Source organism: Eriocheir sinensis, unplaced genomic scaffold (assembly GCF_024679095.1).
Source record: "Eriocheir sinensis breed Jianghai 21 unplaced genomic scaffold, ASM2467909v1 Scaffold252, whole genome shotgun sequence".
NCBI lineage: Eukaryota > Metazoa > Arthropoda > Malacostraca > Decapoda > Varunidae > Eriocheir > Eriocheir sinensis.
Window position 1 is genome coordinate 322,263 of NW_026111557.1, and position 13,744 is coordinate 336,006.

Sequence of the window (13,744 nt, forward strand, 5' to 3'; positions counted from 1 at the left end):
AAACCACAGTACGCACCCTTAAAACACCTGTAAACCCCTTAAAACAGCCTAAACTAAGGGTCCCGTATATAAAACCTAGCTACCCTTATATACGCTTAAAATGACCCCTTAAACCCCTTAAAACACCTAAAACCACCTCGCTATGCCCATTAAAACCCGCCACACACCCTTAAAACACGTCCGGGCCCCTTAAAACACCCTTAAAACCATAAATAAGGGACAAGATGGCGGCCGTGTGAGGGAGACCGTGCGTGTGAGCCCCGTGGATCGCCTCAACACAGTGATGGCGGTGGAAAAGCTCTCATATTTTGGCTAATTTCTCGCGCTGTGTCCCTCGTGCAGGCTCGGGGCGGCGGGGAATTATCGCCAAGGCCTTCCCGCACCTACTGGATCATCGCCGGCGCTGGGAAATACCGGGAAATAGGAGAAATAAGCGAAGATTTGAGACGGTCCCCCTCCCCGGCACTCCGATACATGTTATTATCCCGTATTTTGGGTGTTTGTGCGTGCGTGCGTGCGTGCGTGTGTACATGTGTGTGTTTTGGGGGTTTTGTGGGTGTACGTTTTTTGATTGTGTACGTGAGTGTGTACGTTTTTTGGTGTTTTGTACGTTTGGCTGTGTACGTTTTTCTGGCTGTGTACGTGAGTTTGTGTACGTTTTTCGGTGTGTACATGGGGCTGTGTACGTTTCTTGGTGTACATGGGTGTCTGTGTACGTTTTTCTGGTTGTGTACGTGAGTTTGTGTACGTTTTTCGGTGTGTACATGGGTCTGTGTACGTTTCTTGGTGTACATGGGTGTCTGTGTACGTTTTTCTGGTTGTGTACGTGAGTTTGTGTACGTTTTTCGGTGTGTACATGGGGCTGTGTACGCGTGTGTGTACGTTTCTTGGTGTACATGGGTGTCTGTGTACGTTTTTCTGGCTGTGTACGTGAGTTTGTGTACGTTTTTCTGTGTACATGGGTGTCTGTGTACGTGAGTTTGTGTACGTTTTTCTGTGTGTACATGGGTGTCTGTGTACGTGTTTGTGTACGTTTTTCTGTGTGTACATGGGTGTCTGTGTACGTGAGTTTGTGTACGTTTTTCTCTGTGTACATGGGTGTCTGTGTACGTGAGTTTGTGTACGTTTTTCTGTGTGTACATGGGTGTCTGTGTACGTGAGTTTGTGTACGTGTGAATGTGTACGTTTTTCTGGTTGTGTACGTGAGTTTGTGTACGTTTCTGTGTGTACATCGGTGTCTGTGTACGTTATTATGGTCGTGTGTACGTTTCTGTGTACGTGAGTTTGTGTACGTTTCTGTGTGTACATCGGTGTCTGTGTACGTTATTATGGTCGTGTGTACGTTTCTGTGTACGTGAGTTTGTGTACGTTTCTGTGTGTACGTGTGAGTCTGTGTACGTTTTTCTGGTTGTGTGTACGTGAGTTTGTGTACGTTTCTGTGTGTACATGGGTGTCTGTGTGTGTGTGTGTGTGTGTGTGTGTGTGTGTGTGTATGTTTTTGTGTGTACGTGTGTGTGTGTGTACATGGGGTGGCTGTGTACGCTTTTTGCCTGTGTGTGTACATGTGTGTGTGTGTGTGTTTTGGGGGTCTGTGTGCGTTTTTTTGAGGCTGTGTGCGTATTTTAGGGACCTGTGTGTATATTTTGAGGCTGTGTGCGTTTTTCTAGTTTCCATGTACGTAAAGATCGTGTGTGTGTGTGTTTTGGGGGTCTGTGTGCGTTTTTTTTGAGGCTGTGTGCGTATTTTAGGGACCTGTGTGTGTATTTTTTGAGGCTGTGTGCGTATTTTAGGGACCTGTGTGTGTATTTTTTGAGGCTGTGTGCGTATTTTAGGGACCTGTGTGTGTATTTTTTGAGGCTGTGTGCGTTTTTTTGTTTCCATGTACGTAAAGATTGTGTGTGCGTATTTTTGAGGGTCTGTGTAGGTATTTTTTAAGGCTGTGTGCGTATAATTTGAGGCTGTGTGCGTATTTTAGTGTCCATGTACGTAAAGATTGTGTGTGTGCAAGTTTTGGGGGCCTGTGTGCGTATTTTTTGAGGCTGTGTGCGTATTTTATTCTCCATGTATGTTAAGATTGTGTGTGTTTTGGGCCCTGTGTGCGTATTTTCAGGGGCTGTATGTGCGTAGTTTTAGTTTATGTACGTATAGACTCATCCATTACTTACACGCACACATACAGGCCAATTAAACGCACACAAATTAACACACACACACACACACACACACACACACATGCGCACATAGAAAAACGCACATACCCAGAAGGTTAGGTTAAGTTAGGTTAGTTTTAATATTTCTGAGCGAACATTTTTCACTTTTTTGGGCATTTAGAGCGAGAGGAAGAGACTGAGATTGAGAGAGGATGAGCGGGAGGGATAGAGCGAGTGGCACACCAAATTTGAGCGAGGTAGAGCGAGTGGTTTTAGAGATAGAGCGAGTTTCGTGCGAGGATGTGAGCAAAAAAATGTCAAGTTTGAATATTTATGAGCTAACATTTTTCACTTTTTTTGGCATTTCGAGCGAGAGAAAGAGAGCGAGCTTGAGAGAGGATGAGCGGGAGGGATAGAGCGAGGGGCACACCAAATTAGAGCGAGGTAGAGTGAGTAGTTTTAGAGATAGAGCGAGTTTCGTGTGAGGACATGGCTGAAAAAATGTTGACTTTAAAAATATTTGAGTTATCCTTTTTTGCTTTTTTTTGGATTTCCAGGAAGAGAAAGAAAACCAGATTGAGAGAGGATGAGCGAGAGGGATAGAGCGAGGGGCACACCAAATTTGAGCGAGGTAGAGCGAGAGGACTTCGAGATAGAGTGAGAATTGTGTGAGGATTTGAGCAAAAAAATATCAAGTTAAAATATTTATGAGCTAACATTTTTATCTTTTTTGGGCATTTAGAGCGAGAGAAAGAGAGCGAGATTGAGAGAGGATGAGCGAAAGGGATAGAGTGAGTGGCACACCAAATTAGAGTGAGGTAGAGCGAGCAGTTTTAGAGATAGAGCGAGTTTCGTGCGAGGATGTGAGCAAAAAAATGTCAAGTTAAAATATTTATGAGCTAACATTTTTATCTTTTTTGGGCATTTCGAGCGAGAGAAAGAGAGCGAGACTGAGAGAGGATGAGCGGGAGGGATAGAGCGAAGGGCACACCAAATTCGAGCGAGGTAGAGCGAGGGAATTTTGAGATAGAGCGAGAAACGTGCGGGAACATAACATCCCTTTTCGCCCCATTTCAGATGTGGAGTTAAAATCAACCAAGTTCTGAGTGGGTGTGGAGGTGATGGCCGGTCAACCACTAATTCAACCGCCTCTACCGCCGCTCCCACTATCACCACACTACTCGCCAACCACTTAAACCCCCTACCCGACACCCCACAACGCCCACTACCAACACCCACCTACTACCAAATCTACTACAGTTACTACTACTATCCAAGATGGCTGACAGGATGGCACGCCGCAGGGTCAAGCTGTATGCACTTAACGCCGACCGCCAGTGGGACGACAGAGGCACGGGACACGTCACATCCTCGTAAGTAATAGTAGTAGTAGTAGTAGTAGTAGTAGTAGTAGTAGGAGGTGGGTTTTGGTAGTATGGCTTATGGGGTGTCGGATAGTACATTTAAGTAGATGGTAAGAATGATGGTAGTAGTAGGAATAGTCTTAGTAGTAGTATAAGTAGTAGTAGATATTATATTATGTAAAAAGTAATTCTCTCTCTCTCTCTCTCTCTCTCTCTCCTCCCCATCCCTTCCCTTCCCTTCCCTTCCCTTCCCATCCCTTCCCTTCCCATCCCTTCCCTTCCCTTCCCTTCCCTTCCCTTCCATTCCCTTCCCTTCCATTCCCTTCCCTTCCCATCCCTTCCCTTCCCTTCCCATCCCTTCCCATCCTTCCTTCCATTCCTTCCCATCCCTTCCCTTCCTTCCCATCCCTTCCTTCCCATCCTTCCATTCCTTCCTTCCATTCCCTTCCCTTCCATTCCTTCCTTCCCATCCCTTCCTTCCTTCCCATCCCTTCCCATCCTTCCTTCCTTCCTTCCCATTTCCCTTCCATTCCCTTCCTTCCTTCCTTCCTTCCCATCCTTCCCTTCCCATCCCTTCCCTTCCTTCCTTCCCATCCTTCCTTCCATTCCTTCCTTCCATTCCCTTCCTTCCTTCCCATCCCTTCCTTCCTTCCTTCCTTCCTTCCCCATCCTTCCATCCCTTCCTTCCATCCCTTCCTTCCTTCCCATCCCTTCCTTCCCATCCTTCCTTCCATCCTTCCTTCCTTCCCTTCCTTCCCTTCCTTCCTTCCTTCCATCCCTTCCCTTCCTTCCTTCCTTCCTATCCCATCCTTCCTTCCCATCCCTTCCTTCCCATCCTTCCTTCCCATCCTTCCTTCCCATCCCTTCCTTCCATCCTTCCCATCCCTTCCTTCCCATCCCAACCTTCCCATCCCTTCCCTTCCTTCCTTCCTTCCCTTCCCTTCCCTTCCTTCCTTCCCATCCCAACCCTTCCCATCCCTTCTTTACCATCCCAACCCTTCCCATCCCTTCCCTTCCCTTCCTTCCATTCCTTCCTTCCATTCCCATCCCAACCTTCCCATCCCATCCCTTCCTTCCCATCCCATCCCTTCCTTCCCCATCCCTTCCTTTCCTCCCATCCATTCCATTCCCTTCCCTTCCCTTCCCATCCCTTCCCTTTCTATCCCTTCCCTTCCATTCCCTTCCCATCCCATCCCTTCCCTTCCCATCCCAACCCTTCCTATCCCTTCCCTTCCTCCTCCTCCCCAGCTATGTGGAGAGACTGAAGGGCATGTCTCTCCTGGTCCGAGCGGAGAGCGACGGATCTCTCCTCCTTGAGTCCCGGATCCAGGCAGACACGGCTTATCAGAAACAGCAGGGCACCCTAATCGTCTGGTCCGAGGGGGAGAACTTCGACCTTGCGCTGAGCTTCCAGGAAAAGGCAGGCTGCGACGAGATCTGGGAGAAGATTTGCCAGGTGGGTGAGCTATGTGGTGCTAGAATTTGAGCGAGGTAGAGCGAGGGGCTTGGGAGTTAGAGCGAGTTTTGTGCGAGTGTGTGTGAGTGGTTTCGAATTTTTTTTTTTTTTTTTGACGAAAGTTACGTTGACGGTTTTTAATTTTTCTAAGTTTTCGTGAAGAGTTAGGTAATGAGGTTTTAGAGAGAGAAGGGCGGATGTGTGGGCTACCTTGTGTTAAAATTTGAGCGAGGTAGAGCGAGGGGCTTGGGAGTTAGAGCGAGTTTTGTGCGAGGATGTGTGTGTGGAAGTTTTTTTTTTTAGTTTTGTCGCTGGGAAATTTGGTTAACTTTTTTGCGTTTTTCTAAGTTATGGGTGTGAGAAAAAGAACGAGGCTTTAGAGAGAGAAGGGCAGATGTGTGGGCTACCTTGTGTTAAAATTTGAGCGAGGTGGAGCGAGGGGTTTGGGAGTTAGAGCGAGTTTTGTTCGAGGATGTCTAAAAATTTTGGGTGGGCGGGGGAATTTTTTTGAGTTACGCTTTTTGTTTTTTCAGAATATTGAGCGAGGGTAAGAGAATATGATTTTAGAGAGAGAAGGACAGATGTTAGGGCTATCTTGTGTTAAAATTTGAGCGAGGTAGAGCGAGAGGTTTGGGAGTTAGAGCGAGTTTTGTGTGAGGGTGTGTGTGTGTGTGTGTTTGTCAAGGTACAATTTTTTGACGGTTGAAAATTTTGATGTTAACACTTCTGCTTTTAATCGGCCATCCTTGTATCTCTCGCTCTAATCTCCCCACCCACATGTGCGCCAACCCTCGCTCTATTTCCCCACCCCTCGCTCACTCCCTCGCCCCTCTCGCTCTATCTCTAATCTCTCTCTAATCAGTGACATTCAAATATGGCCATGAAAAAACGAAAAAAAGTGAGCTATCTCTATCGCTCAATATCTCCACCATCCTTTCATCTCTCGCTCTAATCTCCCCACTGACACATGCGCCAACCCTCGCTCTATCACCCAATGCCTCGCTCACTCCCCCCAACCCCTCGCTCTAATCCTCAGACCCATGATTTGATATATATTTTTTTCTCAACCTTTTTCAATCTCCGTCTCTCTCTATTTCTCTCATCTTTATCGCTCTATATCTCCGCCATCCCTCCACCCCTCGCTCTAATCTCCCCACCCACACGTGCGCCAACCCTCGCTCTATCACCCCACCCCTCGCTCACTCCCTCGCCCCTCTCGCTCTATCTCTAATCTCGCTTTAATCCCCAGGTCCAAGGCAAAGATCCGAGTGTAGACATCACCCAGGACATCGTAGAAGAGAGTGAGGATGAGAGGTTTGATGATGTGACAGACTCCAATCCCTGGGTGGAGCTGCCCCCCTGTGAGACCGGCAGGCTGGAGGATATCAATGAGGTAATTTGACGCCCTATATCTCAGAAACTACAATAGCTATCACAAAACCGTTAACACTACAATAAACGACAACTCTTCCACTATAACTTACAACAATCCGCACATTCCTAACACCACCCATAACCCCACAAATCTCCGCTATAAAAAACTTTCGACCGCAGGAACAAGTTGGAAAAAAAAATTCTTGTGCTATCTTTAATGCCCTATATCTCAGAAACTACAATAGCTATCACAAAGCCGTTAACATTGCAATAAACTACAACTCTTCCACTATAACTTACAACAATCCGCACGTTCCTAACACCACCCATAACCCTGCGAATCGGCGCTATAAAAAACTTTCGACCCCCACAGGAAGAAGTTTGAAAAAAAAGTTGTGGTATTTTTAACGCCCTATATCTCGGAAACTACAACAGCTATCACAAAACCGTTAACACTACAATAAACTACAACTCTTCCACTATAACTTACAACAATCCGCACATTCCTAACACCACCCATAACCCCACAAATCGGCGCTATAAAAAACTTTCGCCCCCTGCAGGAACATGTTAAAAAAAATTGTTGTGCTATATTTAACGCCCTATATCTCAAAAACTACAACAGCTATCTCAAAACCGTTAACACTACAATAAACTACAACTCTTCCACTATAACTTACAACAATCCGCACATTCCTAACACCACCCATAACCCCACAAATCGCCACTATAAAAAACTTTCGCCCCCCAGCTGGAACTCTCTAACCCAAACTTTCTTTAGTGAGCTATCTTTATCGTTCCATATCTCTGCCATCCCTCCACCCCTCGCTCTAATCACCCCACCCACACGTGCGCCAACCCTCGCTCTATCACCCCATGCCTCGGTCACTCTCCCATCCCTCTCGCTCTATCTCTAATCTCTCTCCGATCAGCGACATTCAATTTTGGGCACAGAAATCGCAGAAAAAGTGAGCTATCTTTATCGCTCAATATCTCAACCATCCCTCCATCCCTCGCTCTAATCCCCCCATCAACACGTGCGCCAACCCTCGCTCTATCACCCCATGCCTCGGTCACTCTCCCATCCCTCTCGCTCTATCTCTAATCTCTCTTTAATCAGCGACATTCAATTTCGGGCACAGAAATCGTAGAAAAAGTGAGCTATTTCTATCGCTCAATATCTCAACCATCCCTCCACCCCTCGCTCTAATCACCCCACCCACACGTGCGCCAACCCTCGCTCTATCACCCCACCCCTCGCTCACTCTCCCACCCCTCTCGCTCTATCTCTAATCTCTCTTTAATCAGCGACATTCAATTTCGGGCACAGAAATCGCAGAAAAAGTGAGCTATTTCTATCGCTCAATATCTCAACCATCCCTCCACCCCTCGCTCTAATCCCCCCATCAACACGTGCGCCAACCCTCGCTCTATCACCCCATGCCTCGCTCTAATCCGCAGGTGATCAGTAACTGCCTACATTCGCCGATTCGCCGGGAGAAGCTTGCCATCGCGCTGGAAAATGAGGGATATATCAAGAAGCTGGTCGCCATCTTCCACATCTGTGAGGACTTGGAGAACATCGAGGGGCTCCACATCCTCTACGAGATCTTCAAGAACATTTTCCTGCTCAACAAGAACGCCCTTTTCGAAATCATGTTCGCTGATGACACCATTTTTGATGTGGTAGGCTGTCTGGAGTATGATCCCTCGAGCCCCTATCCTCGGAGACATCGCCAGTATCTGAAGAGCATCGCCAAGTTCAAGGAGGTGAGGGAGGGTGTTGAGTTGAGATAGAAAGTTGTGAGTGGTGTCAGAAGAAGCGGAATTTTGTCTAGTTTATGGTGGTGTTTTGAATGTTTTGTTGTGTTGAGCGAGAGAGCGGGAATTTGAGCGAGACTGAGCGAGTGTGTAAGGAATTTTGATTGTTTTGACTTTTTTCATCGGTATTTTTTTGCTTTTTTTGAGGCTTTGAGTTGAGATAGAAAGTTGAGAGTGGTGTCGATAGAAGCGGAATTTTGTCTAGTTTATGGCGGTGTTTTGAATGTTTTGTTGTGTTGAGCGAGAGAGCGGGAATTTGAGCGAGACTGAGCGAGTGTGTAAGAAATTTTGATTGTTTTGACTTTTTCCATCATTATTTTTTTGCTTTTTCTGAGGCTTTGAGTTGAGATAGAAAGTTGAGAGTGGTGTCAAAAGAAGCGGAATGTTCTCTAGTTTATGGTGGTGTTTTGAATGTTTTGTTGTGTTGAGCGAGAGAGCAGGAATTTGAGCGAGAATGAGCAAGTGTGGAAGAAATTTTGATTGTTTTGACTTTTTTCATCGGTATTTTTTACTTTTTCTGAGGCTTTGAGTTGAGATAGAAAGTTGTGAATGGTGTCAGAAGGAGCGGAATTTTGTCTAGTTTATGGCAGTGTTTTGAATGTTTTGTTGTGTTGAGCGAGAGAGCAGGAATTTGAGCGAGACTGAGCGAGTGTGCAAGAAAATTTGAGTGTTTTGACTTTTTCCATCATTATTTTTTTGCTTTTTCTGAGGCTTTGAGTTGAGATAGAAAGTTGAGAGTGGTGTCAGAAGGAGCAGAATTTTGTCTAGTTTATGGTGGTGTTTTGAATGTTTAGTTGTGTTGAGCGAAAGAGTGGGAATTTGAGCGAGACTGAGCAAGTGTGCAAGAAAATTTGAGTGTTTTGACTTTTTCCATCATTATTTTTTTGCTTTTTCTGAGGCTTTGAGTTGAGATAGAAAGTTGAGAGTGGTGTCAGAAGGAGCAGAATTTTATCTAGTTTATGGCGGTGTTTTGAATGTTTAGTTGTGTTGAGCGAGAGAGCAGAAATTTGAGCGAGACTGAGCAAGTGTGCAAGAAATTCTGACCTCTTCTGATTTTTTTCATCAAAATTTTTGCTATTTCCAGCCTTATGAATAGAGATAGAGAGTTGAGCTTTGCACTAGAAGAAGCGGAATTTAATCTAGTCTATGTCCGTGTAATCAGAACTTAGATACATTGAGCGAGAGAGCGGAAATTTGAGCGAGACTGAGCAAGTGTGCAAGAAATTTTAAGGTTTTCAATTTTTTTCATCTTAATTTTTTGCTATTTCCAGCCTTATGAATAGAGATAGAGAGGTGAGCTTTGCACTAGAAGAAGCGGAATTTAATCTAGTCTATGTCCGTGCAATCAGAACTTAGATACATTGAGCGAGAGAGCGGAAATTTGAGCGAGACTGAGCAAGTGTGCAAGAAATTCTGATCTCTTCTGATTTTTTTCATCTTAATTTTTTGCTATTTCCAGCCTTATGAATAGAGATAGAGAGTTGAGCTGTGCACTAGAAGAAGCGGAATTTAATCAAATGTATGTCCGTGTAATCAGAACTTAGATACATTGAGCGAGAGAGCGGAAACTTGAGCGAGACTGAGCGAGTGTGCAAGAAATTTTAAGGTTTTTAATTTTTTTCATCTTGATTTTTTGCTATTTCCGGCCTTATGAATTGAGATATAGAGTTGAGCTTTGCACTAGAAGAAGCGGAATTTAATCTAGTCTATGTCTGAGCAATCAGAACTTAGATACATTGAGCGAGAGAGCGGAAACTTGAGCGAGACTGAGCGAGTGTGCAAGAAATTCTGACCTTTTCCAATTTTTTTCATCTTGATTTTTTGCAATTTCCAGCCTTATGAATAGAGATAGAGAGTTCAGCTTTGCACTAGAAGAAGCGGAATTTAATCTAGTCTATGTCTGAGCAATCAGAACTTAGATACATTGAGCGAGAGAGTGGGAATTTGAGCGAGACTGAGCAAGTGTGCAAGAAATTTTGACCTATTCTGAATTTTTCCATCTTGATTTTTTGCTATTTCCAGCCTTATGAATAGAGATAGAGAGGTGAGCTTTGCACTAGAAGAAGCGGAATTTAATCTAGTCTATGTCCGTGCAATCAGAACTTAGATACATTGAGCGAGAGAGCGGAAACTTGAGCGAGACTGAGCGAGTGTGCAAGAAATTTTGACCTATTCCGATTTTTCCCATCTTAATTTTTTGCTATTTCCAGCCTTATGAATTGAGATAGAGAGATGAGCTTTGCACTAGAAGAAGCGGAATTTAATCTAGTCTATGTCCGTGTAATCAGAACTTAGATACATCGAGCGAGAGAGCGGAAATTTGAGCGAGACTGAGCGAGTGTGCAAGAAATTTTAAGGTTTTCAATTTTTTTCATCTTAATTTTTTGCTATTTCCAGCCTTATGAATAGAGATAGAGAGGTGAGCTTTGCACTAGAAGAAGCGGAATTTAATCTAATTTATGTCCGTGCAATCAGAACTTAGATACATTGAGCGAGAGAGCGGAAATTTGAGCGAGACTGAGCGAGTGTGCAAGAAATTTTAAGGTTTTCAATTTTTTTCATCTTAATTTTTTGCGATTTCCAGCCTTATGAATAGAGATAGAGAGGTGAGCTTTGCACTAGAAGAAGCGGAATTTAATCTAGTCTATGTCCGTGTAATCAGAACTTAGATACATTGAGCGAGAGAGCGGAAATTTGAGCGAGACTGAGCAAGTGTGCAAGAAATTTTGACCTATTCCGATTTTTCCCATCTTAATTTTTTGCTATTTCCAGCCTTATGAATTGAGATAGAGAGATGAGCTTTGTACTAGAAGAAGCGGAATTTAATCTAGTCTATGTCCGTGTAATCAGAACTTAGATACATTGAGCGAGAGAGCGGAAACTTGAGCGAGACTGAGCGAGTGTGCACGAAATTCCGACGTTTTATCCCGATTTTTTTTCCGTCTTCAAAGCAACCAGACTAACCACCACCACCACTACTACTACTACTACTACTACTACTACTACTACTACTACTACTACTACTACTATTACTATTGCAGGTCATCCCTATCGCCAACACGGAGCTCCTCAGTAAGATCCACCAGACCTATAGAGTCCAGTACATTCAGGATGTGGTGTTGCCGACGCCTGCGGTCTTCGAGGAGAATATGCTCTCCACACTTTCCTCGTTCATCTTCTTTAACAAGGTCGAGATCGTGTCGCTTATACAGGTGAGTGGAGCGAGGCGTAGAGCGAGGGTCCGGCTACCTGGTGTCCGAATTTGAGCGAGATAGAGCGAGGGATGGCGGAGATATTGAGCGATAAAGTTGAGCGAGTTTTTGTGATGTTCAGAGTTGATTTTTGGGTACGTCAAGTTTTTAGGCTTTTTTTTATAGTATTTATGAATCTATAGGGATGGGGATTAGAGCGAGAGGTAGAGCGAGGATCCACCTATCCTGTGTCCGAATTTGAGCGAGGTAGAGCGAGGGATGGCGGAGATATTGAGCGATTAAGTTGAGCGAGTTTTTGGTGATGTTCAGAGTTGATTTTTGGGTACGTGAAGATTTTAGGCTTTTTTTTTATAGTATTTATGAATCTATAGGGATGGGGATTAGAGCGAGAGGTAGAGCGAGGATCCACCTATCCTGTGTCCGAATTTGAGCGAGGTAGAGCGAGGGATGGCGGAGATATTGAGCGATAAAGTTGAGCGAGTTTTTGTGATGTTCAGAGTTGATTTTTGGGTACGTGAAGATTTTAGGCTTTTTTTTATAGTATTTATGAATCTATAGGGATGGGGATTAGAGCGAGAGGTAGAGCGAGGATTCACCTATCCTGTGTCCGAATTTGAGTGAGATAGAGCGAGGGATGGCGGAGATATTGAGCGATAAAGTTGAGCGAGTTTTTGTGATGTTCAGAGTTGATTTTTGGGTACGTGAAGATTTTAGGCTTTTTTTTATAGTATTTATGAATCTATAGGGATGGGGATTAGAGCGAGAGGTAGAGCGAGGATCCACCTATCCTGTGTCGAAATTTGAGCGAGGTAGAGCGAGGGATGCCGGAGATATCGAGCGATTAGTCCCAACAATTTTTCCTCGCTCAACTTAACAAATTTTCCAGTGCCTTAATATTTTTCCTTTTTTCATGGGATTCATTAGGTCTAGAGAAGTGGGGATTAAAGCGAGAGTTAGAGCGAGGATCCACCTATCCTGTGTCCGAATTTGAGCGAGGTAGAGCGAGGGATGCCGGAGATATCGCGCGATTCGTCCCGATAATCATATTTTTCATCGCCCAAATCCACCAAATTTTTTCCGAGTTGGTTGATTTTGATGTGGATTTTTGGCCTTATAAGTGATTCTACCACCACTACCACCACTACCACTACTACTACCACTACTCTACTACCACTACAGGAGGACGAGCGGTTCCTGAGCGAGCTGTTCCACCAGTTAGGAGCGGTGGAAGAGGAGGTTGCGGTGGATCGTAGGAGAGATCTCGTTCTCTTCCTCAAGGAGTTCTGCACATTCTCACAGACCTTGCAGCCCACAAGCAGGGAGGCATTCTTCAAGGTAAGGTTACGAAAGTGGATGTTACAGGAGAACGGATAAAGGTAGACGGATGCGGATGGTGTGGATGGACAGAGGAAAGACTGGGCTATAAGTGGATGCAGGGATGTGGAGGAGGGATGAGTGGATGTGGAGGAAATTGGAGGTGAATTGGAGGAAGAGTTACAGAAAAGTGGATTGGTGAGAGGCATAGACCTGGATAAAAGAGTGGATTGCATGAAGACGGATTAAGGTAGACGGATGTGGATAGTGTGGATGGACAGAGGAAGGACTGGGCTATAAGTGGATGCAGGGAGGTGGAGGAGGCATGAGTGGATGTGGAGGAAAGTGGAGGGAAAGTTAGAGAAAAGTGGAGAGGTTAGATGCATAATCCTTAACAAAAGTGTGGATTGCCGGAAGACGGATGATGGTAGCCGGATGTGGATAGTGTGGATAGAGAGAGGGAAGACTGAGCTATAAGTGGATGCAAGGAAGTGGAGGAGGGATGAGTGGATGTGGAGGAAAGTGGAGGTGAATTGGAGGGAAGATTTCTGACTTCTCCAAGAAAGGTAGATGCGGGCAGTGTTTGAGGTGGAGCGTGGAGTTATATTATATGCATTTTATTATATTTAGAGCGAGAGCAAGAGAGTGAGATAGAGAGAGAACGAGCGAGAGGGCTCCACACACCCACACACAAAATTTGAGCGAGGTAGAGCGAGCGGTATTTGAGCTAGAGCGATTTTCGTGCGAGGATGTCACAAAGTTGAAAAAAAATTGCGTTAACTCTTTCACATATTTCTCATATTTAGAGCGAGAGAAGGAGAGCGAGACAGAGAGAGAACAAGCGAGAGGGCTCCACACACCCACACACAAAATTTGAGCGAGGTAGAGCGAGCGGTATTCGAGCTAGAGCGAGTTTCGTGCGAGGATGTCACTGAAAAAAATGTCAAGTTGAAAGATTTTTGCACTTTTTTTTGTATTTAGAGCGAGAGAAACTGAGCGAGACAGAGAGAGAACAAGCGAGAGGGCTCCACACACCCACACACAAAATTCGAG

The 13,744-nt window shown here is 44.9% G+C and overlaps 2 protein-coding genes and 1 long non-coding RNA gene across 4 annotated transcripts in view; 1 reads left to right on the forward strand and 2 right to left on the reverse strand.

Moving 5' to 3' along the window:
* The first annotated feature begins 235 nt into the window (after nt 1–235).
* Nucleotides 236–13,744, forward strand: part of LOC126991225 (serine/threonine-protein phosphatase 4 regulatory subunit 3-like) — a 34,682-nt gene continuing 21,173 nt past the window's right edge. For both annotated transcript variants that reach the window (XM_050850006.1, XM_050850007.1), the window contains exons 1-7: nt 236–476; nt 3,228–3,523; nt 4,763–4,970; nt 6,220–6,363; nt 7,806–8,114; nt 11,207–11,377; nt 12,557–12,712. In XM_050850006.1, coding sequence (XP_050705963.1) covers nt 3,429–3,523; nt 4,763–4,970; nt 6,220–6,363; nt 7,806–8,114; nt 11,207–11,377; nt 12,557–12,712 — 1,083 coding nt within the window. In that variant the 5' untranslated portion in view covers nt 236–476; nt 3,228–3,428. The remainder of the gene's footprint in view (nt 477–3,227; nt 3,524–4,762; nt 4,971–6,219; nt 6,364–7,805; nt 8,115–11,206; nt 11,378–12,556; nt 12,713–13,744) is intronic.
* LOC126991249 (adhesive plaque matrix protein-like) lies at nt 384–2,780 on the reverse strand. The gene is made up of 3 exons (XM_050850027.1): nt 1,837–2,780; nt 592–1,773; nt 384–403 (listed from the first exon to the last, which is right to left on the reverse strand). Exons 2-3 carry the CDS (start codon nt 1,562–1,564, stop codon nt 384–386), a joined length of 993 nt encoding a protein of 330 aa, XP_050705984.1. The 5' UTR covers nt 1,565–1,773; nt 1,837–2,780.
* LOC126991237 (uncharacterized) lies at nt 11,501–12,189 on the reverse strand. Its single transcript, XR_007745297.1, has 2 exons — nt 11,974–12,189; nt 11,501–11,786 (listed from the first exon to the last, which is right to left on the reverse strand). It is a non-coding gene; the product is annotated as an uncharacterized LOC126991237 (long non-coding RNA).

Excerpts from the sequence above, each read along its gene's own strand:
- LOC126991249 (XM_050850027.1), bottom strand. The coding sequence starts at position 1,564 with ATGTACACACACAGGCAAAAAGCGTACACAGCCACCCCATGTACACAC. Across the intron at positions 404-591 it reads CGTACAAAACACCAAAAAAC|CGCCGGCGATGATCCAGTAG; the intron begins GTACACACTCAC and ends GGTATTTCCCAG.